This window comes from Lepus europaeus, chromosome X, assembly GCF_033115175.1.
Source record: "Lepus europaeus isolate LE1 chromosome X, mLepTim1.pri, whole genome shotgun sequence".
Classification (NCBI taxonomy): domain Eukaryota; kingdom Metazoa; phylum Chordata; class Mammalia; order Lagomorpha; family Leporidae; genus Lepus; species Lepus europaeus.
This window is the reverse complement of record NC_084850.1, coordinates 18909817-18929249: the sequence shown is the minus strand read 5'-3', so window position 1 is coordinate 18929249 and position 19433 is coordinate 18909817. Positions and strand designations below refer to the sequence as shown.

At 38.4% G+C, this 19433-nt stretch overlaps 1 protein-coding gene across 4 annotated transcripts in view; it reads left to right on the top strand.

Annotated features, from left to right (window-relative positions):
- LOC133753050 (transmembrane 9 superfamily member 2-like) overlaps positions 1–19433 on the top strand; it is a 92840-nt gene that overhangs the window by 55575 nt on the left and 17832 nt on the right. For all 4 annotated transcript variants that reach the window (XM_062183420.1, XM_062183418.1, XM_062183419.1 and 1 more), the window contains 4 exons: positions 1347–1466; positions 1670–1727; positions 13827–13986; positions 16370–16518. In XM_062183420.1, coding sequence (XP_062039404.1) covers positions 1347–1466; positions 1670–1727; positions 13827–13986; positions 16370–16518 — 487 coding nt within the window. The remainder of the gene's footprint in view (positions 1–1346; positions 1467–1669; positions 1728–13826; positions 13987–16369; positions 16519–19433) is intronic.

Here is a 19433-nt window from a genome sequence, read left to right as displayed (position 1 = left end):
ACCTAGTTCCATTTGTCTTGGATTGAAAATCAGACATTTTATAAAAGCTTTTATTTAATGAATGCAAATTTAATAGGTACAACTTTAGGAATATAGTGGTTCTTTCCCCCATACCCACCCTCCCACACCCACTCCTGCCCTACATCCTACTCCCTCTAACATCCCATTCTTCATTACGGTTCATTTTTAGTTTAACTTTATATACAGAGGACCAACTCTATACTAGTATAGATTTCAACAGTTTGCACCCACCCCCACACAACATATAAAGCACAGTTTGAGAACAAGTTTTGCAGTTAATTCTCATAGTACAACTCATTAAGGACAGAGGTTCTACATGGGGAGTAAGTGCACAGTGATTTCTGTTGTTCATTTAACAATTGATACTCTTATTTATGACACCAGTGATCACCCGAGGCTCTTGCCATGAGCTGCTAAATACTATGGAAGCCTTTTGTGACCACAAACTCCATCAGTATTTATTTATTTATTACTTTTTTAAAGATTTTTTTTATTTGAAAGACAGAGTTACAGAGAGAGGTAGAGACAGAGAGAAAGGTCTTCCATCCGCTGGTTCACTCCCCAGATGGCCGCAACGGCTGGAGCTGCGCCGATCCGAAGCCAGAAGCCAGGAGATTCTTCCTAGTCTCCCACGTGGGTGCAGGGGCCCAAGTGCTTGGGCCATCTTCCACTGCTTTCGCAGGCCACAGCAGAGAGCTGGATCGGAAGAGGAGTAGCCAGGTCTCAAACCGGTGCCCATATGGGATGCCGGCGCTTCAGGCCAGGGTGTTAACCCGCTGTGCCACAGCACTGGCCCCTCCATCAGTATTTAGACAAGGCCATAAAAATGGAAATTCTCTCCTTCCTTCAGAGAAAAGTACCTCCTTCTTTGATGGCCCCTTCTTTCCACCGAGATCTCACTCACAGAGATCCTCCGTGTAGGATATTTTTGCTACAGTGTCTTGGCTTTCCATGCCTGAAATGCTCTCACAGGCCTTTCAGCCAGACCAGAAAGGCTTAAGGGTTGATTCTGAGGTCAGAGATTGTCATTTTAGGAGTCTGCTGTGTGAACTGCTTCCCATGTTGGACATTCCCTCTTTTTTAATTCAAAATCAGACCTTTTTGTTAAGAAGAAGATTGCCGAAGAATTAGCTAAGTGAATAACATTTGTTAGCAGCATCACTTGAGCAGTCCCATTAAGAGCATTTCCTTGTATGTTGTTTCATATATTATGTAATAATTTGTCTTAGTGATGTGCTTAATTTGTTTAAAATTTATTATAAAACCCCGTGTGTTCTTGAGATTATTATTGTCACTGATTTCCTCTTTTCTTTGTGTTTCTTTAGTTGTGGCCTGTCTTGGTTTTTTATCCCCTGCCAATCGAGGTGCTTTAATGACATGTGCTGTTGTGCTATGGGTACTTCTGGGAACCCCGGCTGGATATGTGTCTGCTAAAATGTATAAGAGTGAGTATTACAACTATTGTTATTTCAGTAATTTGTTATGTTAAATGTAGAAATTAAAATACTGTAAAATAAAAAAAATTTAAAACAATGCATGGGCAATTTTAGCCAACCTATGAAAATGTAATTGTACCTTGCTTTTAAATATTATAAAGTGAACTAAATCAAGTTGCTACAGTAACTGTTCTGTTTTTTTACATCCACAGCATTTAAAGGTATGAAGTGGAAGACTCACTTTTTCATGACAGCACTGTTATGTCCTGGGTTAGTATCTTACATTTTCTTTTCTTTATGCAATTATACTATTCCTTATACTTCAGCTCGGAAAAAATAAGCATATACCACAAAGAAGAGTAGGAAGGAGATGAAAATCATGGTGTTTTCTCTAGCTGTAGTACTCCATGTTTTATCTGCATTGTTTTCATCTTTTTGTACACCTTAACCTCTAGTACAAAGAAGTGGCAATGTTGCATGGGATTTTGATTTTGTTTTTGAAGCAGATTTCATAAATGCTTATCTCAGTTTTATATTTTGCACTGCAGAGTACGCTAGAGTGGCAATTTATGCATGAGTTTTTGTTATTCTCCTCTTTGTTGCCTTCTGTGATTATTTCTTCCTGTCTCGTGTAGCTATTGCAACATCATTAGTGACTGCGATTCCAAGATATACTCATAGTCAAAGTGGGGGTCAGGGATTCTGTGCAGTGCCTGTGAGAGTTGCTCATCCAGTTCCCTGATTATACAGATGCAGGATCTTTGGCCAGACTGTAGAGCAACTTGTTCAAGGTCAACTACTTCATGAATAAAAGTGTTGCAAGGTTTAGACTTTTACCACCAAATTCCTTGGTATGTTTTTGTCTTAGTTAGCTTGGACTACTATGACAAAATAGAGTAGATGGGAGGCTTAAACAATGGAAATTTATTTTCTCACAGCTCTGGAGGCTAGGAAACCCAATCAGTGTGCCAGCATAGTTGGGTTCTAGTGAGGGCCCTCTTCCTGGCTTGGGGATGATTGCATTCTCCTTGTGTCCTCATGTGGCACAGGGAGAGAGAGAGAGAGAAAGAGAAAGGGAAAGAGAGAAAGAGAAACTCCCTGGTGTCTGTTTTTATTTTTTAAAGCTTTTATTTAATGAATTCATTTTTCATAGGTACAACTTTAGGAATATAGTGGTTCTTTCCCCCATACCCACACTCCCACATCTACTCCTGTCCCACCTCCTACTCCCTCTAACATCCCATTCTTCATTATGGTTCATTTTTAGTTTAACTTTATATACAGAGGACCAACTCTATGCTAGTATAGATTTCAACAGTTTGCACCCACCCCCACACAACATATAAAGCACAGTTTGAGAACAAGTTTTGCAGTTAATTCTCATAGTACAACTCATTAAGGACAGAGGTTCTACATGGGGAGTAAGTGCACAGTGATTTCTGTTGTTCATTTAACAATTGATACTCTTATTTATGACACCAGTGATCACCCGAGGCTCTTGCCATGAGCTGCTAAATACTATGGAAGCCTTTTGTGACCACAAACACCATCAATATTTAGACAAGGCCATAAGCAAAGTGGAAGTTCTCTCCTCCCTTCACAGAAAAGTACATCCTTCTTTGATGGCCCCTTGTTTCCACTGGGGTCTCACAGAGATCCTTCATGTAGGATATTTTTTGCCACAGAGTCTTGGCTTTCCATGCCTGAAATGCTCTCATAGGGCTTTCAGCGAGACCAGGAAGCCTCAAGGGTTGATTCTGAGGTCAGAGTGTTATTTACAGCGAATGTCATTCTAGGAGTCTGCTGTGCGGACTGCTTCCCATATTGGACTTTCCCTCCTTTTTAATCCTGTCTATTATTATTACCAGGCACTTGATATTATTTATATGATCCCTTTTACACTTAATCCTATCTGTATGTTCACTTTAACACTTAATATGATCACATTAACAATTAAGATGGTATTTTTAAAAAAAGATTTATTTATTTATTTGAAAGGCAGAGTTACAGAGAGGCAGAGGCAGAGGCAGAGAGAGAGAGAGAGAGAGGTCTTCCATCCGCTGGGTCACTCCCTAATTGGCTGTAACACCCAGGGCTGTGCTGATCCAAAACCAGGAGCCAGGAGCTTCCTCTGAATGCAGAGACTCAAGGACTTAGGCCATCTTCCACTACCTTCCCAGGCCACAGCAAAGAGCTGAATCAGAATCTCTATGGAGCAGCCGGGACTCGAACTGGTGCCCACATGGGATGCTGGAACTGCAGGCGATGGCTCTACCTGCTGTGCCACAGTGCCGGCCCTACGATGGCATTTTTACCACCAATTTTAGTGGGATTGAAGTCCCATGTGATGTCTCTTTTTAAATGGACACTAATCTTGTCATGGAGACCTTACTTATATGATATCTAAACCTAATTAGGTCCCAAAGGGTTCATCATATATGAATTTGGGGGAGGGGCACAATTCAGTCCATAGCATCTTTTATTCATATATATCTAGGAACAAAAATATTCTCTTGATATGTTCTGAAGGACAGTCTTTACTTTTAATTGTAAGAAAATAGTAATGGATTATATCTTCACTCTCATGATACTTAAATTCCTGTTTGTAATGAAATTCCTGTGTCCTTGATGCTAGAGGTGTACCATAATCAGGGAAGAGGACCTACACTGAAAGTTTAACAGTGCAAATTCAGTTACATGGACATTAGAGACTGATTCATGAGAAAAGATGCTTTAATAATGCTCTGTGACGGAGTATAATGTCATAAAGGATACAGTGCAGTGATATATTCCGTATTCAGATAATATTTTTATCTACATGTGATTTGTTTCCCTCTAAACCCTAGGGGAAAAAGATGAGATCATTGAAAGGGTTGCACTTGAAAGTTTGCACGTCAAATACGTGTATCTCAGAATTTTTGATTTCTTTCAAATAATCGAAGTGAACCCCCTCCCTCTCACCACCTTGAATAGGACCATCTGTTTTTTCTATAACTCTTTTCAAGGGAACTAGAATTGGGTGGTCTTTTCTGAGGTGAATGCTTTAATAATACATTTTTGTCAGAAAGTGATTCCTTGACAGTTTTTCAGCTATTTGTTGCTTTGAGGTCAAAACTGAGCTGAATCTGCAATGGAAAACATTTGGCAACAAAGTGCTATTGTGTGAAAGTCATTATACAGGATTGTAATACAAGGGATATCATATGCAAGAACCAGTCAATAATCCATCTACTATTTTCCGCATTATGTAGTTACTCATTCAATATTCTTACTGTGGCTTTTGTTTTGTTTTGTTTTGTTTTTACCGTATTTGAGGGATTATGCTAGGCACTGTGTATGAAATGAATATAAATTTCCCCTGAAACTCTGCCTTCAAATAATTTATAATTTAATGGGTTGTTGGAACAGATGGAGGGGATGATAAGATATGTGAAATATTAACAGTTCTATCTGGCAGTAAGTACTAGGAGTAATGAGGGGGTATATAGTATGCGGGTTCAGATGAGGAAAAGGGAATTCCCAGTTTGGGGCACCTGGAAAGGCTTTGAGAAAGTGATGATTAATCTATGATTTGAAAGGTACTTAAAATTTAATACAGCTTGCTCAGTTAGTTAACTTCCCTCTCTTGTGTGTTTCTATTTTATCTCTCCACTGAGGCTTCTTTTCTGCTCAGAAATATATTCAGATCTTTCCTTTCTACTCCCCAGACCTAGCACTTACATTTGTTTTTCAAAAAGTCTTATGAATTTAACAAATGATTATATATTTTATTTTTGTGATAATATTAGCAAAAATGTGAAAACCACAGACATAATATTTAAAATATTTATTTATTTCAAAAATTATGTACAGTGGATTTAATTTTTTTGGTGTACAGTACATTGAGTTTTGACAAATTCATAATCATGTAACCACTATCATAATCAAGATACAGAATGTGTTCACCCTCTAAAATTCCCTCATGCTACACAATTGTGGTCAACCCCTTTCACCATACCCACCTTTGATTTGTTCTCGACCCCTAGATTTTTGTCTTTTCCAGAATGTCTTATAAATCAACCTTACAGAAAATCAGACAGAATCTTTTGGATCTGGCTTGTCTAACTTGTTTCTTTTTACTTCTCAACAATTTTCTGTTGCATGATTGTGCCATAGTTTATGTGTTTACTAGGTAACAAGTGTTTAGTTTACGTCCAGTTTTGGATGATTATAAATAAACAATACCATAAAGTCTATAAACATCAAAACCTGATGGGAACATAAGTTTTTATTTTGCTTTGGTAAATACTTAGGAGTGGAATTATTGGGTTATCTAATAAATACAAAAATATAAAAAAGAAATTACCCAATTGTTTTTCAAAGTGATTGTACCATTTTGCATTCCTACAGAAATTATTTCTGAACATTCTTCTCAACACTTCGTATTGTCAATTTTATTTTTCATTCAAATAGGCCTGTGGTGGTATTTCACTGTGTTTTGAATTTGTAATTTTGTAAAGACTAATGATGTTGAGCATCTTTGCATGTTCTTACTTGCCATCCATATCTCTTCTTTGGTGAAGTGTCTGGTCAAATCTTTTGCTCATTTTTTATTGGGTAGTTTTCTTAATGTTGAGTTTGGAGAGTTTCTTAAAGTATATTCTGGATACAAGCACTTTGTCAGATATATGGTTTGCAAATATTTTTCTCAGTGCTTTGCGTTTTAAGCTCTTAACAATGTCTTCTAAAAAGCAAAATATTCTAATTTGGATGACTCATATTTATACAATTTTTTCTTTTATGCATGTGCTTTTTGTGTTGTATGTAATAATTCTTTGCTTAACCCATTGTATGTAAGAACTCTTTGCCTAACCCAAGATCACAAATATTTTCTGTTTTCTAATAGAAAAGGTATAGTTTTGCATTTTGTTTTAAGTACAAGATAAATTTTGATTTAATTTTTGTGTATAATGTGATTTGTGGATCAAGATTTTTTTTTCCCCCCCTTTGGATGTTCTGTGGTTCCAGTACTAATACAATCTTGAATTACTTTTTCACTTTTTGAAGTCAGCTACCCACATTGGTATGGGCCAGTTTCTGGACTGTCAGCCTGTTCCACTTATCTATATGTCTGTTATTTCCCAATACCCCATTGTTTTGATTACTAAACTTTTAATACAAATTTGAAATCAAGTGATGTGAATCTTCCAATTTTGTTTTTTCTTCTTTAAGATTGTTTTAGTCATTCTAATTCCTTTCCTTGTCATACAAATTTTAGTAACAGCTTGTCAATATGTACAAAAAATTCTGCTTGGGTTTGATTTTAATTACATTGAACCATAGATCAATTTGTGGATCATTGACAGCTTCATAGTATAGAGTCTTCTGACCCATGAGTCTGGCATTTGCCTCTGTTTATTTAAGATCATCTGATTTTTTTATAAATGTTTTGTAGTTTTCTGCATACGTATCCATCACATACCTTGTTAGATATTTTTAAAGATTTACTTTATTTATTTGAAAGGCAGAGTTACACACGCAGAGAGAGAGAGAGAGAGAGAGAGCGATCTTCCATCTGCTGAGTTGTCTTTCCATTTATGCAATTTCTTTAATTACTTTACATTACATTTTGTATAATTTCAGTTCTTTCGGATTTTATTGAAACTTGTTTTATGGTTTAATCTATGGTCTGTCCTGGAGAATTTTCCACATACATTTGAGAAAATATATATTCTGCTCTTGTTGGGTAGATTGTTTTGTATGTGACTGTTAGGTCTAGTAGGCTTATTGTATTGCTAAAGTATTCTATTTCATTTTTCACCTTCTGTATAGTTGTTCTATCCATTCCTGAAAGTGAGGCATTTAATAAGTCATCAACTGTTATTGAATTGTCTACTTCAGCCTTCAATTTTCTGTCAGTTTTGAATCATATATATTGAGAAATCTGCTGTCAGATACATCTATGTTTATAATTATCCTTTACTCTTAATGTTATAAAATTTCCTTATTTGTTTCTCATAAAACTTTTTGTATGAAAGTATATTTGTTCTGAAAGAAGTGTAATCACTCCAGTTATTGTTTATGACACACACACACACACACACGCACATTTCTCTTTTTAACTATTGTATTTTTGTGTCAAAATTATGCCTGTTGTAGGCATTGTATATTTGGATCATGCTTTTTCTCCCATTTCATTAATTTCTGCCTCTTCATTAGAATAAATTTAATCCATTTGTATTTAGAGTAATTATTAGTAATGTAGGATTTACATTCGTCAGTTTGCTGTTTCTTTTGTCCTTTTTGTTTATTTATTTTGTTCTTTTTTTCCCCTCTGTTACTGCCTTCTGTAAGTAGATATTTTTTAGTGTGCCATTTCTCCTCTGTCATTCCTTTTACTATTTTTTGAGCTTGTTTTTAGTGGTTGCTTTATGGATCACAATTAGTATCTTAGTTTATATAACAATTTAGATTAATAACAACTTAATTTCAATATTATATAAACCTTTGCCTTTTCCCTCCTTCATGCTATTTTGTCAAGTAATTATATCTTTATACTTTGTATGCCCATCAACAAAAATTTATAATGATTTCGTTATGAGTTGTCATTTAAATTAAACAGGCAGAAAAGAAATTTTAAACTAATTGTTAAATGTGAGATTGTGGGCAAGTTCTTTAAATTTCTTTTTTTTTTTTTTGAGATTTATTTATTTGCTTGAAAGAGTTACACAAAGTGAGGAGAAGCAGAGAGAGAGAGGTCTTCCATCCACTGGTTCACTCCCCAGTTGGCCGCTGTGAATGGAGCTGTGCCAATCTGAAGCCAGGAGCCAGGAGCTTCTTCCCAGTCTTCCACATGGGTGCAGGGGCCCAAGGAGTTGGGCCATCTTCTACTGTTTCCCAGGCCATAGCAGAGAGCTGGATCGGAAGTGGAGCAACCGGAACTCGAACCGGCACCCATATGGGATGCCGGCGCTTCAGACCTGGGTGTTAACCCACAGTACCGGCCCCAAGTTCTTGAAATTTCTAAGCTTATATGTTTTCATATGCATTCTGGAAATACTGTTATAATTTATTTTCCTATGGTTGCTATAAGTGCCTAGCATGGAACAAGTGCTCAATAAATTGTAGCTGTGGAAGCTACCATTTTCTTTCACAATCTTGCCTTTACTCATGCTGTTCCATCTATTTTAATCCCTTTTTTCCAATTTCCCTGTACCAATTTCTACTAATTCTGTAAGTCCCACCACTTCCATGCTCTCAAATTGTACAATGTCTATTACCCTTATTACAACATTTATTACAGTTTTGCTTAGGTTGTGGTTGTTTGTGATATGTGAACAACATAGCTCTCATTCTATATTTTGAAACTCAAGAGATGTGTACTATGTTTTCTTCATCTCTTGTCTTTCATAGTGTGTAACTCAGTGCCTTATACATGGAGTAATTACCTAGAAAATGATTATTTTGTGATTGAATAATGTAAATAATTTTAAAATGACAAACAGATTTATTTTCCTAGTTCTATTAGTAGAATTGAATGCAATTTTAAAGCAATAAACCAGGTGTGATACAAAGGACATATTTCCTTTAAATGGTTTATAGGCTATCTATGTAGATGGGAGAGAGAATCATAAAGTATTGAGATTCTTAATTCTCAAAATTTGGTAGATTTACAGAGAATTTCAGTACCTCACATTATATAAATAGGTTTGTATTTAAATGGAGAAGCACTTAGACTAATGAACACATGAAGGTCTCCAAAAAGTTAATGGCAAATACATAATGCAAAAAACTATCCATGAATTTCAATTTTTTGTATCAAAATAACCATCTTTTAATTCAATTTTTTCCAATAACTTTCTGAAGTGCACTCTTATATGTCCCAAAAAGGAATCTGAAGATAGTAAACAATATACTTTCCCTGGATGTAGCTCCAAAAGTGGCAGGCAGGGAATGGAAGAAGCAGTGTAGTTTGATTGGCAAGCACCCACATTTTAAAATTGGAAGATGGTTTGAATTTCATTCATCACTAAGTATTAGGTGAATGATTTTGGGTAAGTCCTAAAACCTTTCTGATTGTCCATTTCCTTGTCTACAATGCCTGTGTCACATAGCTGTTTAGAGAAATAAATGAGCTAATGGATTGTGGAATTGTTTTGTGGGCTATGAATCATTTTTGGTCATTATTTTCTTCTGGGTTCTTACTGCTCTGTTTTCGTCATTCTGCTATAGCATTTTGCCTGTTGTAGAGTAATTTACTTGTTTATGCCTGTCTCCCACTAGATCAAGCTTTTTCAGAACAAGGATTTTTGTCTTATTTATCTTTGAACAGCAGGGCATAACACATAGATATTTAATATTTGATGAATGTGTGAATAAATGTTTCAGGTAGAAGTTGGACCCAGGTAACCTCATAAATTTCCTTCTAGTTTTGCTGTTTAATATTCTATGAAAAGGTCTGGAAATAATTAGAGACTGACATAAGAAGAACCATTTAGAATATAAAAGCCTGAAGTTGAAAGACAGTTACAGATGTGTTAAACACATTTTAACATTCCAGAGTGTACTTTGTAAAGGGAACATATTGAGATGGATTAATTGAGCTTATGTATAAGAAATGAGGTTATGATTTATCAAGTGAGAAGTAATTTTCCTGGCTAAGGAATGATAGCAGCTGAAATGAATCTCTCAAAATCTAGAAAATTTGGCAGAGGAATATTGTAGCTAAACAAATTCATTAGAGCAGAAAGGTATTAAAAATATTTTGAGAAGTGTGGTTAAATCTTGGAAAACCAGGTTTCCTTATTAACATGCCAGAAATTTTTGAAACATAAGGTGAAGGGTTTTGGTTGTTGTTGTTGTATCTGTTGTTGTCTGAAAAGAATTGAAGCTATATTTGCAACAGGAGCAGAGACAGCAGAGTAGATATTCCAAATATAAAAGATGTTAACAGAAAAGATAATAAACACAACAGTGAAAGATGAAATAGAAACAGTAAAATGGAAGAACAAATGACTCAGTTGGTTTAGAAAAGACCAAATCACTTATTGTAAGAGCTGAGAAAGCATCAAAAACAATGATTCTAAATAATAAATTGAAAAAAAAATAAATTGAGAAGATATGGCAAATATGAAGGTAGTACTAGAATATCTTAGACTTTAAAAAGTTTTATTTATTTGTTTATTTTTTGCTTTATTATTACATTTTTTAGCATTTTAAAGGAATTTATTTTTTCATTAGATTCTCAGGGTCACAGCAAATGCATGATAATTACTACCAACATAGTTTTTCATCAGTTTTCGTGTTAATGTGATATTACTACATAGAGAACAGATTCAATGTAGTTCACAGACACAATCCCAAGAATATGATACTTCTATTTTTCTCCCTCCCTCCCTTCTTTCCTTCCTTTCCTTTTGGCTTTATGAGATAACATTTTTTTTGACAGGCAGAGTTAGTGAGAGAGAGAGAGAGAGAGAGAGAGAGAAAGGTCTTCCTTTTCCGTTGGTTCACCCCCTAAATGGCCGCTATGGCCAGCGCGCTGTGGCCAGCGCCCTGTGCTGATCCGAAGCCAGGAGCCAGGTGCTTCCTCCTGGTCTCCCATGCGGGTGCAGGGCCCAAGGACTTGGGCCATCCTCCACTGCCTTCCTGGGCCACAGCAGAGAGCTGGACTGGAAGAGGAGCAACCGGGACAGAATCCGGTGCCCCGACTGGAACTAGAACCCAGGGTGCCGGCGCCGCAGGTGCAGCCAAGTGAGCTGCAGCACTGGCCGAGATAACATATATATTTTTTTTAAATTATTTATTTATTTGGGAGGTAGAGTTAGAGAGAGAGAGAGAGAGAGAGAGAGAGAGAGAGAGAGAAAGGTCTTCCATCACTCCCCAAATGGCCTCAATGGCTGGAACTGAGCTAATCTGAAGCCAGGAGCCAGGAGTTTCTTCCGGGTCTCCCATGTGGCTGCAGGGGCCCAAGGGCTTGGGCCATCTTCTACTGCTTTCCCAGGCCACAGCAGAGAGCTGGATCATAAGTGGAGCAGCCGGGACTCAAACCAGCACCCATGTGGGATGCCAACAGAGTAGTAGGTGGAGGCTTAGCCTACTACACCACAGTGCCAGCTGAGATAATATTTTTTATTTACGTTATAGTCAAAGGCTTAATGTACCACTAAATACAGAGTTCAACAGATAACAAGTAAAAAGACTCTAGTCCTGTGGGAATATGGATAAGGGCCATAAGCAATAATTACATGAGATGATGACCATTTCACTCATGTAAAGTAAATTTTAAAATCATAAGTTTTTTTACCCATATACAGTAAATTTTCTTTTTTTCAACTTTTATTTAATAAATATAAATTTCCAAAGTACAACTTTTGGATTATAGCAGCTTCCCCCCCCCATAACCTCCCTCCCACCCACAACCACCCCATCTCCCACTCCCTCTCCCATCCCATTCTTCATCATTAAAACTATAGTAGTATATCATTCTTAGCCATTGGTTTGTCAAAGATATAAAACAAAGTTTGCCAAAACTACATTTGCAGCAATATTGACACACACAGTTTTAATTCCTCTTGTCATATTTTTAATTCCCAGGAGCTCTTCTATTTTCTCAATAGTCTTTTAAAATTTCTTCTTGTTTTATGGTTGCAATATCTCTTCCAATCTCTCTGAGGATGTCAGTGGTATATTTTCTTTTTAAAAGTTTTCTTCTGAGCTTCAGAGACCTTTCCCAAGAGAACACACCTCTACTCTTCTGCTGGGGTCAGGAATGGTAGTTATTTGGCTCTGCAGAGTTGGGGAGGGAATCTGCAGGTCTCTCAGCTGCTTAAGCTGACTTTTCAAGCCATACTCCTGATTTCTGACTTTTTATAGGGGTACACCGCATGGCAAATTCCTGAGCCTTTTTGGTGTTCTGTGGCATAAATTGAGTTGCCTCTCAGCTCTCCCTATTGATGACTTGGGAGGTAGATTTCTCTGTTCTACTAACCAGTTACTATTTGTCCATTTGCTCTCTGATTTCCAAAACTTGCTGCTAATGTCTTCTCTCCTATATCTCTCAACCTTGCAAAATACTCCTTTAAAATTTCCTTACTGAAATTTCAGCAGTTTTGAGGAAGGAGCAGAGCTATATGTTGCGAGTTTAATCTATTATCCTTAACCAAGAGACTCTTAATTCTTTGTTTTTATTTTATTTCCATCAATTTACACTTTTACTATCACCCTGTATGCAAATCCTTACTACTTTATGTCTAGACTCCTTTTCTCCATCATCTTCTCTGTTAGCTCTGTCCTTCATAGTGCTGTAAATTCATCTTCCTGAAAAACTTCACTGGGAATCACAGCTTGGGCTGTAAAACTCTTCAGGTGCATTCTGATGTTGAGAGGATAAAGTCAGCATTCCTTAACCTGATAGTGAAGGCCTTCCAAAATGAGCCTTTATTCACTTTAAAAAAATATTTCTTCATTATTTGAAAGTCAGAGTTACACACAGAGAGAAGGAGAGGCAGAGAGAGAGAGAGAGAGAGAGAGAGAGAGAGAGAGAGAGAGGTCTTCCATTCACTGATTCACTCCCCAGTTGGCCACAACGGCGGAGCTGCGCCTATCCGAAGCCAGGAGCCAGGAGCTTCTTCCTGGTCTCCCAAGCGGGAGCTGGGGCCCAAGGACTTGTGCCATCCTTTACTGCTTTCCCAGGCCATAGCAGAGAGCTTTATCGAAAGTGGAGCAGCCAGGTCTTGAACCAGCATCCATATGGGATGCCGGCACTGCAGGTGGCAGCTTTACCCACTACGCCACAGCACCAGCCCCTCTATTTACTTTTTTAAACTCATCTTTTAGGTACTCTGAAACATTCATATCTATAATCACACCATACCAACCTGTAGCTTTGGTAAACCTTGTCTGGATCAAGTAAGAGCAAAACAATTGGGCTTTCCTTGTGATGTATCTAGAGGACTTAGCGGTGAACTTGCTACATTTGAATGAATGATAGAAAATTTTTCATTTCAAGTAAATATCTGTGTGACGTTAGGCATCTTATAGCATGTCAGTCTAAAATCAGTTTTTCAAATATGTTGTTTCTTGTGTTCACTATACTAGATATTGAATTTTCCCATGGTATATTTCTCCACACCTTATTTATTTTCTGCTAGATTCTGAAGATGCAAAGATGACGATGTAGAAATAATATCCTATAATAAAAGTCTATCTTGTTGTATGGTACGGAATTTAAGCCCCAGCACACAGTGATTTATTATTCCTCTAGGATTTAATCTTGTAATTTATATTATATCCTTGTGACCAAAAGAATGCTCTGACACTCATATCAAGTATGTTTATAAAGTTACCTTGAAGGTATATTGTTTTCTAATGAATTTTTTCTTCTCTCAGGTTTGTCTTTATTGACCTCTTCTTTATGAATATGATTATTTGGACCGAAGGGTCATCAGCTACCATCTCCTTTGGTGGGTTCATTGCCATCCTTGTACTGTGGCTTAGCATATCGGTACCACTCACCCTTTTAGGAGAATACTATGGGAGTCAAGAAACGGTAAGCTTTTTTTCTTAAGATTTATTTATTTATTTGAAAGTCAGAGTTACATAGAGAGGAGAGGCAGAGAGAGAGAGGTCTTCCATCCGATGGTTCACTTCTCAATTGACCGCAATGGCTGGAGCTGCGCTGATCTGAAGCCAGGAGCCAGGAACTTCCTCCAGTCTCCCACATGGGTGCAGGGGCCCAAGGACTTGGGCCATCTTCTATTGCTTTCCCAGACCATAGCAGAGAGCTGGATCGGAAGTGCAGTATCTGGGACTTGAACCAGCGCCCATATGGGACGTTGGTGCTTCAGGCCAGGGTGTTAACCTGTTGCGCCACAGCGCCAGCCCCAGTAAACTTTTAAAATACTGTTCCTGACCATTGAGTGATGCCTGAAACAAAACTTCACTGTGCATATCCTACACATGGAATACAAAAAGCACCACTAGAGAAAACTACAGAGAATAATTATTTTGGAATAAAAGATATTACAAAGTTAATAAGAAACAGTAACACTTTGAAAGACAATCTTTAATGTATTTTCCACATTTTCAACAATTTCATGGATATGTATTTTATGCAAAAAAAAAAAAACCCAAAACTCTGCATGGATTTCAAAATTTTTTGCACCAAAATCAGCTTATTTCTAAATAATTCCATTTTGCCATGAACTTTTTGAAATACCATAATAGATTGTTTATGTTTCCTTTTATTTCTGATGGATAGAACTTAAAGAATATGTTGTAGGAGCACTGACAGCAGCCAACTCAGAAAAGTAGTAGTTATATTGGGGGGAGAAAGTTAAGATATATCCAAGATATATCCAAGAAGTTAGGCATTCAATTTACAGATTTGAAGTTAAGCTAATTCACAAGTAGGAAAAAGGATGTAAACGACTAAATAAGGTCACACTGCAAAAGGATTGTATAAAATTATAGCATGAGATTGCAGAGGAGAAATCAGAAAAAAAAAAAAACTAAAAGGGAGATGGGGTTCCACAGGGAGCAGAAAATAGAGAAATTTCTGAAAATTTTTGATGAATTCTGAGAGACAGATTCTTAGAAATTTTTGACATTACAGATTATTTTATGTTGAAATACCCCTAAATCTTGTCCAATCTCTCTTCTGGAATTTATAAAGAGGGATAAACATTCTTACAGTTCTGTGTTGGGACCAGCATTTGTGATGCGTGTGTGCCTCCTACTGTGGTGGCTGTTAGCCACATGTGGTTAGTAGGCTCCCCAGATGTGGCTAGTCTGATAAGACTTGCTGTAATTGTTCAATACAGACTGGCGTTTGAACACTCAAAACAGTAACAATGAAATAATGTTAAATATCTGATCAATAGTTTTTATATTTACTATAAGTTTAAATGACAGTATTTGGATATGGTAAGTCAAATAATGGCTGGTGCTGCGGTTCACCGGGCTAATCCTCTGCCTGTGACGCTGGCACCCTGGGTTCTAGTCCCAGTCGGGGCACCGGATTCTGTCCCGGTTGCTCCTCTTCCAGTCCAGCTCTCTGCTGTGGCCCAGGAAGGCAGTGGAGGATGGCCCAAGTGCTTGGGCCCTGCACCTGCATGGGAGACCAGGAGGAAGCACCTGGCTCCTGGCTTTGGATCAGCGCAGTGCGCAGGCCGTAGCGAACATCTGAGGTGAACCAACGGAAGGAAGACCTTTCTCTCTCTCTCTCTCTCTCTCTCTCTCTCTTACTGTCTATAACTGTCTGTCTCTCTCTCTCTCTTTGTTTTTTTGTTTTTGTTTTTGTTTTTTTGACAGGCAGAGTGGATAGTGAGAGAGAGACAGAGAGAAAGGTCTTCCTTTTTGCCGTTGGTTCACCCTCCAATGGCCGCTGCGGCTGGCACATCTCGCTAATCCGAAGCCAGGAGCCAGGTGCTTCTCCTGGTCTCCCATGCGGGTGCAGGGCCCAAGGACTTGGACCATCCTCCACTGCCTTCCAGGGCCATAGCAGAGAGCTGGCCTGGAAGAGGGGCAACCGGGATAGAATCTGGCGCTCCAACCGGGACTAGAACCCGGTGTGCCGGCGCCGCAAGGCAGAGGATTAGCCTGTTAAGCCACAGCGCCGGCCTCTCTCTCTCTCTCTCTCTCTCTCTCTCTCTCAATTCAATGTCTAACTCTGCCTGTCAAAAAAAAAAAAAAAAAAACTCAGATAAAATATGTTATTGGCAGATTTTATCAATTTCTTTTTACTTTTCAAATGTGGTTCCTAAAAGTATTTTAAAGTACCTATGTGGCTTGCATTACATTTCTATTCAATGAGGCTTGTCTGTCTTTTTTCCATATGACATTTCATGTCCTGTTCAGGTTCAGGATTCTGTATTGTGATTACATCTGTATTTTATTTCATTCTGATTTTCATCTCATTTCCTTTTGAGCAGTTTACATGCCCAGTTCACATAAATCCAATGCCTCGTGCGATCCCTCAGCAGAAGATTTTTACAAAACCACTTATTAACATCGCAGTTGGTGCTATTGTACCATTTGGATGCATTTTTACTCAACTCTTTTACATTCTAAACAGTATTTGGTGAGTATTGTAGCTTTATAATCTTAGCAGTTTTATTTTTAAAAAGTTTTTCTGTGGCATATAAGAACTGTACATCTTTATGGGGTCTACATCTTTATGGGATAACTGATACCTGTATGCTGTATTTAGCAATGGTCATTTCAGGGAGGTTGGATATTGGATACTAAATAGGCAGAATAAGTGTTAGTGTCCTACAGCACAGTCGGGTGACTATAGTTTACAACAATTTCTTATATAATTTATAAGGAACTGGAAGAGAGAAGTTCAAAAGTTTCTTTCTTTTTTTTCTAATTAATTTTCCTGTATTTCAAGGAGGTTTAATTCTGATATAATAATACTTTATTTATCCCCCACCTTAACCCGGAAATAGCATCTGAATTGTTATCTGAACTTCCTGGGGAACTGATACTTAATTCACAAGTTTTTGACGGAAATGTCTACAAAATCTCCTTTTAAAAAATGAGCAACCTCTTATTAAGCCTTTCTGTGTGACTTAGAGAAGGTGGTCTCAAGCTGAGGCATTTTGGTGGTGGGGGAATCACTTGGAGGGAGGTCCCTACAGATGGGAAGGGACAGTTCTGATTTTTTCTGTTTGCTGTACTGGAATCCCATGTGAGATTTCATTGAGAATTCATCTGCTAAAAACCATTTGAAGGCCACTGACTTTGGGTCTTCATGCATCCTGAGCTATAGGTATGGGTTTTCTGTCTTTTTCCTTCCTGTCAAATATTAGTTCTGGTGGCAGGATGCATACTCCTTTTTACTGGGTATTTTAAATCTGTTGTAAGTTTAAGAATTCTTCTTTTTTTTGACAGGCAGAGTTAGACAGTGAGAGAGAGAGAGAGAGAGACAGAGAGACAGAGAGACAGAGAGAAAGGTCTTCCTTCCATTGGTTCATCCCCCAAATGGCTGCTCTGGCCGGCACGCTGCGCCGATCTGAAGCCAGGAGCCAGGTGCTTCCTCCTGGTCTCCCATGCAGGTGCAGGGCCCAAGCACTTGGGCCATCCTCCACTGCTTTCCTGGGCCATAGCAGAGAGCTGGACTGGAAGAGGAGCAACCAGGGACAAAACCTGGTGCCCCAACCGGCACTAGAACCTGGGGTACCGGTGCCGCAGGCGGAGGATTAGCCAAGTGAGCCGCGGCGCCAGCCGTGGTTTAAGAATTCTAACAACAATGTATGTAAATTAACAACTAGTGCTTTCTGATGAAAGTGTCTTAGTGTCCTAACTTTGTGACAGCTATTTCAGTTGCTCTGCATCTTTTTTTTTTCTTCTACTTGCTGATTCTTGACTGCATTCTGGTTTCAGAAACTGGCCAATCAGGGTGTTACTGTGGAAGGATTTTTGGAGATGGGTAAAGGCACCATAGTGTAAAATTCAGTACCCTACTATATTTTTTTATACTTTTTTTTCAAACAATCTTACTGACAAAACTTGCAAGTTCTCAAAAAATAGGCTTAACAATGCATGTTAATTACTCACCTTTGAAAAATGTATTATGACAAATTTGTTTGAAGGATAAATAATAAATTCTGTTACCTTGTCAGCAACTAAATATTTAGCATACTGCAAAATAGATTATGGTAGCCATATTTTCCAGATGTTTTTAATGGAAAAGTAATTTTGAAGTGAAAACTAAAAGGTTCTTTAAATGAACTAATTTTAGTTTCAATGAAAAGCAGAGTGCTTGTGTACATCTTTGTATATATTTATTATTTAGAGATTATTCTTGCCAACCCCTGTTTTACATGAGCTTTTAAAATAGAGAACTGATTGGTTCATCAGTTTCTTATCTGCAAAAGACTTTCACACTTGTTCTTAGCCAAAAGTCTGAGTCATCCGGAAGACTTTTTAAGAAGATTTATTTATTTGGGGCCGGCGCTATGGCACAGCATGTTGGGCCACATCCTGCACCACTGGCATCCCATATGGGTGCCAGTTGAAGTCCCGGCTGCTCCCTTCTAACCCAACCCTCCCCTCTAATCCAGCTCCCCTCTAACCCAGCTCACCTTCTAACCCAGCTAATATGTCTTTGAAAGCAGCAGAGATGGCCCAAGTCCTTGGGCCCCTGGACCCATGTGGGAGACTTGGAAGAAGCTCCTGGCTTCTGGCTCTTGGCTTCGGCCTGGCCTAGACCCAGTCTTGAGCCCATTAGGAGAGTGAACCAGCGGATGGAATATCTCTCCATGTTTCCTTCTCCCGATCTGTAACTCTGCCTTTCAAATATATTTATTAGAAACAATAAAAATTTATTTATTTGAAAGAGAGAGAGAGGGAGAATTTTGCATTTGCTCGTTCACTCTCCAAATGGCCACAATGGCTAGGGCTGGGCCAGGTGGAAGTCAGGAGCCAGGAGCCAGTTCTCCTACATGGATGGCAGGGACCCAAGTACTTGGATCATCTGCTGCTGGTTTCCTAGGTGCATTAGCAGGAAGCTGTATTGGAAATGGAGCAGCTGGGACTTGAACCGGTGGCCACTGCACTACAACGCTGTACCCATCTTGCCTAGAAGACTGTTTAAAATGTGTTGCTTTTTTGGGGGGTCAGCACTGTGGCATACTGGGTTAAGCCACTGCCTGGAGTGCCAGCATCCCTTATGGGCACCAGTTTGAGTCGTGGCTGCTCCACTTCCAAGCCAGCTACCTGCTAATGGCTTCAGAAAGCAGTGGAAGATGGCCCAAGTCCTTGAGTCCCTGCACCCACATGGGAGACCTGGAAGAAGCTCCTGGCTCCAGACTCCTGGCTTCAGCCTGGCCAAGCTCTGGCCATTGCAACCATTTGGGAAGTGAATCAGCAGATGGAAGATCTTTCTCTCTGTCTCTCCTTTTCTCCCTGTAATTCTGCCTTTCAAATAAATAAATAAATCTTAAAAAAAGTGTTGCTCATCCCAATTTAGCCTAGCTCTATAATGAAGAA